The following is an 11,056-nucleotide window of genomic DNA, read 5'->3' as shown; positions in this document are numbered from 1 at the left end:
CTGCTGCTGTGGAAGAACGCGGACCAGCCGGTGATGGACCCACAGAAGGGGACAGCCTGGTGCTTTGCTGTCTCTCTGTTCGGTGCCGGTTCACCAAGTGCCTTCCCCTGCTTCTGGGTTCTAGCCCACTGAGACTTTTCCCTGTTTATTCCCTGGCGTTATGAAGTCATCTCTGGAAACTGGAATCATACTAAAAGTGTATTCTATTGACTGAAGGCGTATTTCTTGATCTTAGTTTAAAACTGACGTTTCACATTTCTTCTTCTAAAAAAGCAGCGGCGGGGGTGGGGGGGCGGTGCAAAGACTAAGTTACTTATCTTTTCTGACTCTGCTCTTAATAGAAGACAGAACCCTCCTCCCACTTTCAAGGTGTTACGACTGAACTCAAGGTGCAGCTGGAGTGACACCCTCCTGCACAAGCGTCCGGTCAGCACTCCTTTCCCACCTCGAAGCCCCACCTGAACCCAGAGACACCACGAACAACAAAGATGGCTTGGGCAGATTTGGAGTTTATTTGCTGCAGTTCCTTGGCGCTAGTTTACAAGGCAAAACCAAACAAACAAAAACAATTAGAATAATTATAATTTCTTAAAAACCCTGTCAACAACTTTCAGTCATTTCTTTATATTTTTGTATTTTGACAAAACTTCTTTTAAACAAATACAAAATAATCTAAAAGGAGAAAAACTATACATAGATTATTTACACCTCTGATAAATAGACTAATACTGACCCAGGTGCCTCTCTGTCTAGGAAACACTTGAGAACCAGGCCAGGGCCCGGGCCAGCTGGACAGGCTCCAGCACCGGCCCAAACACGCCCAGACCTCGACAGGCACCACCTGGTTCTCCCACCCAGAAAGTTCAGGTTTCCAGCCTGGACCCTCTTCTGTCACCCTCACAAGCTCTGGCACAAAAGTACCTAAAGCCATTCCCTCCAGGTAGGATCTACACAAAGTGGCGGGGAGGGAGGTGACAGACTGTCCCCCTCTATTCCTCCCACCACTCCTCTGCAAAAGCTATTTCCAGAGATGCTCGCCAACCCTAAAGGATCAGAGGAGCTGTGGCAACGCGGCCCTGTGGAAACCCGCAGCTCCTCCACCTGCCTCCTCGGGGCCGCGCCCTGCACCACCCTGGTCCAGGGTCCTGTGGAGGGGCGGGGCAAGACGGCCAGACAGCCAGCCACCTGCTCTGCCTGGACTGGCAAGCTGGCCCTGGCGGAGTGACAGGAGCTGCCCTGAGAGTCCCTGAGAGAACGGCAGGAAAATGCTGCGTGTCATGGCTCCCTTCGTACTGTAATGAGGAGGGGCAGGGCCAGCTCACACAGTGCCTGCAGGGGAAGACAGAGATGCGAGAGGCAGCCCAGCCACACCCCTCACTCCAGTGCACCCCACGGAGCAGATGAAGGCCCGTCTTCCCCTCTAGGGGGCCCACCACAAAATGCATCCAGAGTAGTCCAGTTAGGGCTGGTTTTGAGGCAGAAAAAGCTGAAGCCCTACGGGGATCAGGGAAGTCCTACTCCTTCCTCTAGAACGAGGACTGGAGTCTGGGGAAGAGGAAGAAAACCCAAAATGAAACCGGCTATCCGGAACCTCTGTCCCGATAACCTTCCTCACAGTTTTGGTTATTAGGTATTTAGCTCAAGGAAAATGCTGACTTTCTACTTTAAAGCCCAACAAGAACTTGGATTCTGAAGGAGGAAAACAACGTAAGCGTCCAGTCAGTTCTCTCTTCTCCTCGGCGCTCCGCAGGCACTTGGGATGGAAAAGCATCCGCGGGAGCTGCCGGACCGCACGCTGCTGCCGACTGCACCCCTGGCCAGGGCAGGCCCCCGAGTCTGACTGTGTCATCTGAGGCCCCACTGAGCCTCTGCCCTCTGCATCCTCGACCTCACCTGTCTGTCTCGCCCAGACAAGCACCAGGCAGCGAGCTCCCACAGCACAGGAGAGGCAGGCCAGGCCCTGCCATGGGTCCAGGCTGATGCCCCTCGGCCACAGCCCCGGGTGCTCTTCTCCAGGGAGAAGCTCCCCAGAGCAGCCAGGGCAGAATGCACCTGAACAGCACTACGTTCTCTCTTAAAAAAAAAAATAGATCTTTATAGTATGTGGCTTCTCTTCCTTTCCACCTTTTTCTCTTAACATATAATAATATATGGATACATGTATTTATGGTGCAGGGTTTGAAGGCTTCTTCACGGGGACAACCAAGAGGTAAACAGTTGGCTCCGAGCTCTGCTACCAGAACACTGAGCAGAGAAACTGGCCAGGAGGCTGCCCTGCCGACAAGAGCTCTGCCCTGTGAGAGAGGAAGGCTCTAGAGCCCATGCTGGACAGGTGGCCGGTCCTCTCTTCCCCAGTGGTAACTGCCCACCCTTCTCCCACTTAAAAAAAATAGTAAAAGCTGAAGCTAGTCTCTAGGAATCCAGGGCGGGGCCTGGCAGAGGACGCTCTGCTCGGCAGCAGTGCATCCGTGGAGGTGCGGGAGAAGAGCGGGAGCTCCAAGGCCCCCGCAGACCAACGCCCTTGGCTGCATGCTCAGTGTCGCTTCATGGAGGAGACCTTCTTTTTCCGTGCTGCGAGCATTTCGTAGAAAGGGTCCCTGCTGATGGCTGCTCTGGAGCACAGAAAAGGGAGAAAACAGAGACGTGAGGGACAGAATCAGAAGAAACACACCCAGGCAGGGGCTTCTCAGGGGCCCCTCGTGCCCCACAACCCCTGTACCACCATCACTGCAAAGGCCAAGTTAATGTCCTCCACCCTTGCTGTGTCCACACAGTGACCTAAGGTGACACACTTCGAAAGAGACACAGGAACACATGACAAGAAAATTTTGGGGTTTTTACCTCTTTCAACATAATAATCAATTCACATTTAGGAACAGAATCATGCCACATTCTTACAGCTATATTCCAATTCAGAGAAAAAAACTGGTGCTTGAGTTTCCATGATGACATCTGACTTTGCTTTGCAGCAGTGAGTGCCACATAATCAAGCTGTGTCACGTGCAGTCCTCTGGCACGGGGTGTGTGATAGCTGGCATGGTAATGCAGTGGGGCTTTCCAAGCCCCCCACGTGCACCTGCTCAATAACTAAGGCTCCATGACTCTGCAGGCGGCACTGCCTGGCACGATGCTGCTGGTGGGGCACCATGGACAGACCGGCTGGACCTGGCTGGGTCTCCGGTGCACAGGGAGGGGGCCCGAGCTCATGCTTGTGCTACAGCCTCAAAGACAGCAACACAGGCCGCGCCACGGGCTGGAGCACCTGCAGTGGACGGGCAACACCACAACCCTATGTCTGCCATTCTCGACTTTCAAGCAAGTTATGGTCTGAAAGTTCTGACACTTAATTTCTTTCCAGGGAAGCCGTATCCTAAGTGATGATTTGTTCCAGAGCCCGGGCACAAGCCTCCTGACTGCAGGCAAGGCACTCACCCCTGCTAAGCGGTGGCACCAGCAGCTGCTATGGCTCTCCTGGGCTGACCCGGAACCTATTCATGAGAGACAGTGTGTCCATGGGAAAATGCTTCCGCAGCTCCCCGGGGAGTGCTAGGAACTGAAGAGCACTAGAAACATGTCCTGATGGGATCTCACCAGGAAGCAGTCTGACTACCCAAAGTGCTTTCACGAGGGAGTCTGGCGGCCGGAACATGTGCTTTCATTTTTGGAGGTGTTGGGGTGAATCTCCCTTGGTTTCCTGGGTAGGCCAACCCTTTTGGGTAAGCTGGGGGTTTCTGCAGAGAGGTGCGTGTGGCGCTGCCCTGTGTGCAGAGGCACAGTGTCAGGCGATGAGGGGCTGGGCTGCGGTCGAACACCAGGCCCCAGGCCTGGCCCTGCCTGCTGCTCCTCAACTCTCACTTCCTCACGTGCGAGCTGGAGATGCCCCACCTCCACCTCCCTGAGTTCCGGAGAGTCAAAAAGAGATCCCGTATTCAAAGAGCACATCTCAGCACCTGGCCGACACACTCGATGGCAGCCGCTGTTACCGCTGACACGCAGTTCTACTGCTGTACCTCTGGGTACAGCGTGAAGAAAGTCCCGGCATTAGAGAACACACCTGATTCTACAGAACCGAATGCTGTGACAACCCGCATGGCAGGGGCACTAGAACTGAGGGTGTTGGGACCACCCGCACGGCAGGGGCACTAGAACTGAGGGTGCTGGGACCACCCGCACGGAAGGGGCACTAGAACTGAGGGTGCTGGGAACTCTAGGAAAAGCACTTCATGAGAGGAAAACATGTCCTGAACTTGACTTTGAAAGCCTTTCTGGCAATACTGGGGAGGAGGCATCCACCAGCCAGATCATCTTCCTGCTCCTGTTGTCACCAATGTTTCCACTGGGAGAAGTATCTAGGGCCAAGGACAGCTGAGGCTGCACGGTGGTTACCAGTGCAGCTGCGTGAGTCACACTGCTCAGGTTTGAGGACCAGCTCCACCTCTGTGTGGTTTTGGACAACTCACTCAACTTTGCTGTGCCTCAGTGTCCTCATGTGTGAAATGGGGATAATCATCCTAATGGGCCCACCCCGCACTGGGTGCAAGGAGGTTTGAGGACGGCGTGCCTGCAGAGTGCCAAGAGGGTATCTGCAGATCCCCAGGCTGAGGCCAGCCCGCTCCGGGACAGAGCAGAGGAGCCCAGCAAGTCCACAGGAGAACTTGGCACTCACGCTCTTGAAAGGGTTGAATGATTCTAAATGTGACTTTGAAAAATGCTTAGTTTTTCTGACTATAGAAGTAAAAACCATATGAAAGACACATGCACAAAACCAGCCAAAACTTTTGAAAGACCAGTGAGGGGAGGACAGGGAACCCGCCAGCCAGCACAGTCAAAGCACACCACGATGCTACGCTGGGAGGCGCGGCGGAGCGGCAGGTGCATGAAGCGTGGCGGGGGCGCTGGGTACACTCCAAGGAGAGCACATGAAGTCAGTGGGGGCGACGCCAATGAATCCATAAATGGTGTCCGGACCATCAGCTATTCATTCGTGAGAACAAACTTACAACCCTTACTTCAAATCTTATATAAAAAATACATTTCATAATGATTCAATAATTTTTTTTTCAGTATGTTAAAAAAAGGATACCCGTCCCCCACAACAGTGCTGTTTTCTTCCCCAGAACACAGGGCTTGTGCCATTACTGGTAGGGGACTCTGAAAGCACCGTGGCGCCATGTCTGCTCAATGGAGGGTGGGCTGGCCCCTGCTCAGGGCCACACTTCCCAGGATGGCTGTCATGCCAGGGAAGCTGCCAAACCCCATGCCCACTACACGATCTCATTTAATCCTCAAAAGAGCCCCGTGAGGCAGAAATGACCTCTATCACACAGAAGAGGTAGGTTACCCACCTACCAGGCACTGTGCTCAGAGAGACAGAGCGAGGACTCTCGGCACAGCATGACCTGGTGCCAAATCCATCCTCTCTCCAGCTGGTTCCTGTCTGTTTTCATTGCATGAATTTACTTTTGAGAGGATACATCATCTATTCCTTTCCCTCCATCATCACATCATCTCCATCTTCAGTCAGTTTTAAGGTATTTAGCCTCGGCCAAAACCTACACTGGTCTGAGTAGAAATACCAAAAGATAAAACAAAGGCTAGAGGATACTTCACTCCCTCGGGAACCGGGCTGTAGTCTGGGTGGGAGAAAGCCTGTCACACAGTACACAGAGGACTTACAGGGGCCTTGGCAGTCACCTGTGGGCACATTCTCCCTGTTTTCCAGGTGAAGTCACAAGCAGCTGAGGAGTCTTTCTCAGGAAAACAGCTAGGTGAACTCTCATGGATGAAGCACCCAGGAGGGAGAGGACAAGGCTGTGCTCTTAGGAGAAAGGATCACTGAGGGAAGGCAAAGTCAGAATGCTCACTGCTGACCCTCGCACAGGGACTGGAGGGAGAGCCAGGCGGACCAAGTCCCAGAGAAGAACATTAAGCAAGAGAAGCCAACTGGCTTCAGAAAGCCATGTTTCCAGATACTTGTCACATCAGGAAATTTCCAGCCCCGTGACAGACCTTACATGGCGTGGCCCAGTGGAGCCGACAGAGCCGAGAGCTAGGAGTCAGAGGCCTGGATTTGGGAGCTCCACTTCTCAGCTGTGGAACCCTGAGGAAGCTTCTCCCTCCTCCCGGACCTTGGATTACGGTATGTGACTTCCAGCAAATTTCTTAACCTCTATGGGCCTCAGTTTCCTCATCTGTAGCTAGGAAAATGGTGACTCACAGGATTCACAAATTACAGAACATGACTACTATCTCCTCTGAGCTGTCACTATGAGAATGACAGCGGCTTCGTCAGACACGGAAAGACCAGTTGAGCAGATGGGCATCTGTGCGGGTAGCTCACTCGCCTCTTCCTATTTTGGGTCTATGAGGACACGTGGGGAACCCAGATGGGACGTGCTCTCTTACATATGCTGTAATAGCCAAGAATCCAAAGGCCTCCTGGGAAATCGTCAGCTGAGAACCAGGACGAAGCTTCCCTAAGAACTTGGAGCATGGAAGAGATGCGGGCGGTATGTTTAACCACTAAGACGATCAACACCTGGTGAGGTGAGGGCCGCATCAGGCACGCACTCCCCTTTCTCAGCAGTCACTTACTTAATGCACTTAATCCACTCCTCCTTCTCCTCGGGCGTCGGAGCTGAGATCCGGTAAACAGTGTGGTTCCCCTCCACCACCCGCCCGTCAGCCTCGGTCTTGCAGGCCTTGATAACTTGGTCTTTATTGTCGGGGATATAAAGCTCAAAGCAGTTCTGAGAATCAAAACACAGAGGGAGAGAGTGGAGCAAAGGAAGCTGTTAACTGGGAAACATGCTGATTTCTTTCCCCAAAGCCCCTTTATTCTGACCTTCACAAAATACAAGGAATACATACTTTCCTGTGGAAAAGTGAAGCCTAGAAGTGGAATTCTGGATACTGTAAATTGTATATCAATAAGTCTCGTTTGCAAACATATCGGCCTGATATAAGTTAGCTCCACTTCCAATGCATGTAAAATATGGAGAGAACTGCAGGTTACTTAGGACTTTTTAAAGTCAAGCCAGTAATATCATGATAGTCCAAAAGAAAGGAAAAATAAATGGAAGGCGTCCCAAGGTTATAAACTACATAGCCCACTCATACGTGCTTGCCGCTGCCATCGCAGGAGGGGCAACTTCTACACCTCATGTGACATTCACTAAGTGAAACGATAAAGCAGACGGATGGCACAGGAAGAAGTGATTTTGAGTCTCATCTTTGGCTTGAGCAATATAATAAAAAATTAGACTAAATAAAAGCCTGATCGCGCTTTTCAGTTTTTTGGTTTTGAGTTTTTAAAAAAAAATCTTTGAAATGCCCATCCCCTCTCTCCCCCCAAAATATCTCAGCAAAAATACTCACTGGTTTTTTGGAGTCCTCCACTTCCCGGATACTCAGATTCTCTAAAGGGATGATTCCACGGGGCTCCTTATCCTACAGAACAGTTGAAGAGAGGAAGTTTAAGATCACAGTTTAAGGACACACACTGTCAGATTCCTCGCGGGCAACTCATCTGAACTCTCCTGCCTTCTCCCAGGACATGAAGTTCACAAATCAGCCTAAGAGAACTCCTTACATTCTAAACAAGAATAACGCCAAAAATGTCTGAGGATTGTCAATATAACTGCAAGTCCTCTGCAAGTAGAAAGCCCAGAAGATTCAACAGACACCGTGAGAGTGTGGCCGGCAATGACCTGGGCACGGTCCTCAAGCAGGGAGTGTGCGGGCCCCTTTCCCCTAGAAAGAACCTTTCCCTCTTCCCTTTGCCTGGCTCTCCCAATCACCTCCAAAGCCTCAGTTCTGGGGCAACAACTCCAGGAAGCCTTTCCTACTTTCACCCTAGTGCCCCTGATGCTTGGGACTGCAGCTGTGGGTCAGACCATTAACCACTCACTGCCTCTGTCCATCGCCCCACCGCCAGATAGTGCAATCCTCAGAGACACCGCCATCTTGACAACTCCACCTGGATTTCCAAAGGCACCTCGACTCCTGTCCAGAACAGAGCTGCACTCGCCAACTAGTCCCGTCTCATCTGCAGAGGGCACGGCACTGCAGACACTTCCAGCACACGTCTGACGGCAGCTTCACAGTCCCGATATCCAGCCAACCCATGGCCAAGTCCTAGCACTGTTAAAGTCTTTATATTTGGCCAGGAGAATGGTGTGAACCCGAGAGATGGAGCTTGCAGTGAGCTCAGATAGCGCCACTGGACTCCAACCTGGGCGACAGAACAAGACTCCGTCTCAAAAAAAAAAAAACACAACCAACCAGTTCTATGAGTTCTCTAAAAGCGAAAAAGAGTCTTCCAGCCATTTCCCCATCCCAGGTAACAACTATTTCCAACTTCTTCAAGTCAACCTGCTTGGTCTTTACCTCTGTATCTCACACATCTCCAAAATACCGTATTAGAACTGCTACCTTTTGAGTGCTTGATTTTAGATGTTACCTACAGGAGAGGACTGAGCTCCTCCTCTTAACCCAGGCATATTCATACCCGCCGTCCTCCTCAAATAACGATCTGGTCATCTGAGGTAGGGCTATATAGTGTCTTCATTAACACCATGTTTCTCTTCTGACCTGTGCCATATAGTGAACTTCCTAATTTTTTCCTTCCCGAAAAGCTTCCTTCCCCACTGGAACCAAAATTATGGAGGGGGGTGAAGTGGGTTGTTCCTTTGATTTTTATTTCTGTGACCTTACCACCAAAACCAATTGCAAATGGTTAACCTCTTATCAAAATCTCCTTGCTAATGCTAATTTGTATCAGGCATCCTATTAATTTTCCTTTCTTGAAGTAATCCTTCCTGGAGCCTCTGAAACCTGTTCCAGTCTGGACTGGTTGCCTTGACACTTGGTAAATTGCTTCATCCTTAAGCTCAGCACTCTCCATTCCAGAGCACTCTTCCCTCCACTCTTGAAACAAGAGGTTTCAAGATCTCTGGTTTCCTACAACCAAGGCCTTTGTCCTCCACCAGCATCCTGAGAAAGGGTGTGTGGGTGGTAACATTTCTGAGATCTCACTTGGCTAAGAATGTTTCTATTTGACCCTCACACCTGGCTGCTATCTGGCTGGGCCTAACAATCTAGGCTGGACGTGACCCTCCTCCAAGACTGGGAAGCCCGGCATTCCCGCCTTCAGCATTCAATATCACCCCGTACAAAGCTGTTCTGGTTGCTGGTGCTTTGCACATGACTGCCGTCCTCTGTGTCCTCGGTGCTCTGAGGCCCCTAAGGAGGCAGCCTTGGCGTGCATTCATTTTCAGTCATCATGCAGGGTATTCAGTAAGCCTTCCAACCTGGAAACACATCCGTCATTTGGGGGAGGTTTTTAAAAATTATTTTGTCAAGGGTTACCTCCTCTTCGTTTTCTCAGCTTCTCTGGAACATGCTAGACCTCCTGGAGTAGTTCTTCTTTGGAAAATAAGTCTTTCCTTTATTATTTTCCCTCTGCCTTTTTATTCTTTCTGGGAGATTTTCTTAATGCTTTTCTTCCAACTTTTCCATTGAGTTTTCACTTCTACCATGCTTTGAATTTCCAGGAGGATTTTTTTTTTTATTATTTTTGTTCCGTGGCTTCATACAGGATCCTGTTCTTGTTTCGCAGCTGTGATGTCACCTGAGATTGCCGAGAGTCTCTTTAGAGCTGGCGGCAGACCCTTCTTCTTCCTGGACCCCCCACCCTCTCATCCAAGTTGCTCTTTGGCTGTTCGGCTGCTTTGGTCTCTACCTGCTCTCAGCTGGCAGGAATTCCTCAGGTATCTGGGACTCCCTGGTTGTCCCATTTGAAGAGTGGAAGACTAAGAGCTGACTGGGACCCGAAGCCTGTGGACTGTGGCCATCTACGAGGGCCCTCTCACCAGGCTGTCTGCTGGGGAATCTGACTAAATATCCTCACGCATCTCTTCTTGGGCAGAGAAGCTTCCCACTCTGTCTGTAAGCTACAGACCTGGCTACCTGTGGTTCCTAGAGCTGAGTGAGGGGAAGCTGGGGGTGGGAGAAGTCCTCGGCATTCGAGAAGGGCGCATTTACCCCACACTCCTGTCTGGGGAAAATGCCCCTGCCTTCAACTAGGCCTAGGGTCCCTCATCCAGAAACGCTTGGTGTCAGTCTCTCCTGTGGGCGAGTGCTCAGACTTCTGCCTGGGGGGTGGAGACAGGCCCTCAGGGGCATGAGGTGAGGGCGACAGCTGGTCTGTTTCCTAAACAGTTCTCAGCCAATTCTGCTTCTGGTTTTTACCCTCCCCATTCTCACTTCTAGAGTTTCACTGGTGCCTGCACCTTTTGAGGATTCCGCTGGGTTAACTGGGTTGAGGCATCGCCAGGCAAGCAGGTGGGTGGTCTCAGAGTAATCACACTTTGGACCTCAATAAGTATGTGACATAATGTATACTCTGACTGGTGAGGCCTGTGGCATCCGGGTTACACATGCGTGATGCACGTTCTCGACGGAAAATGATTTTAAACCAAAATGATTTACACCCACGGTCTTCAGCCTGGGAATGGAGACCAAGTTATAAGAAGACCCTCCTGGTCACCGGGAGAACCCACTGGGGATTCTGGTATCTTTCCTGGCCCCGCCTCTTTCCTGCTCCATCCTGCAGAGCGTGGCCCTCCTCGCTCTTCTTAGCACACTCATCCTGCCACTTGAGAACTGGCTTGAGTGAGCCAGCATCGCAGACAGGTGCTCATGCTATCCCTCAGTGCTGGAGTGAAAGACAGAATGAGAACCACTGATGGAAACAACTGAACATTAAGCTCCTGGGCAGCAATGTAAAATCCCAAACATTAAAAAGGCCCCCGTCTAGAACTTCAAGTGGACTCTGGCAGCCCTAAGAATAGGCAGGCTGCACCCCTCACTGATGACTTGTGCGTGCCCAATAACCACTCACTTCCCTCGTGAAGAGGCAAATAACCGAGGCCAACATGTTTGGCTTTTTAAATTTGTCTTTAAGAACAATCACTGTTGTTGTAAAAATACGAATTGCTTATTATAAAGAACTAAATATTGTAGAAAAGAATACAGGTGAAAGGTTTAAAAATAC

The 11,056-nt window shown here is 50.9% G+C and overlaps 1 protein-coding gene across 4 annotated transcripts in view; it reads right to left on the bottom strand.

Annotated features, from left to right (window-relative positions):
- Positions 1–489: 489 nt before the first annotated feature.
- The window catches only part of CYTH1 (cytohesin 1), a 111,792-nt gene continuing 101,225 nt past the window's right edge, over positions 490–11,056 (bottom strand). For 2 of the 4 annotated variants that reach the window (XM_030827012.1, XM_030827011.1), the window contains 3 exons: positions 7,378–7,449; positions 6,595–6,749; positions 490–2,612 (listed from right to left, as the gene is read on the bottom strand). In XM_030827012.1, coding sequence (XP_030682872.1) covers positions 2,534–2,612; positions 6,595–6,749; positions 7,378–7,449 — 306 coding nt within the window. In that variant the 3' untranslated portion in view covers positions 490–2,533. The remainder of the gene's footprint in view (positions 2,613–6,594; positions 6,750–7,377; positions 7,450–11,056) is intronic. The other 2 variants (XM_030827010.1, XM_030827009.1) reach the window with 1 other exon arrangement.

The sequence above is a fragment of the Nomascus leucogenys genome, chromosome 14 (assembly GCF_006542625.1).
Source record: "Nomascus leucogenys isolate Asia chromosome 14, Asia_NLE_v1, whole genome shotgun sequence".
Classification (NCBI taxonomy): domain Eukaryota; kingdom Metazoa; phylum Chordata; class Mammalia; order Primates; family Hylobatidae; genus Nomascus; species Nomascus leucogenys.
The sequence above is the reverse complement of the archived record's forward strand: the minus strand, read 5'-3'. Positions and strand labels throughout refer to the sequence as shown.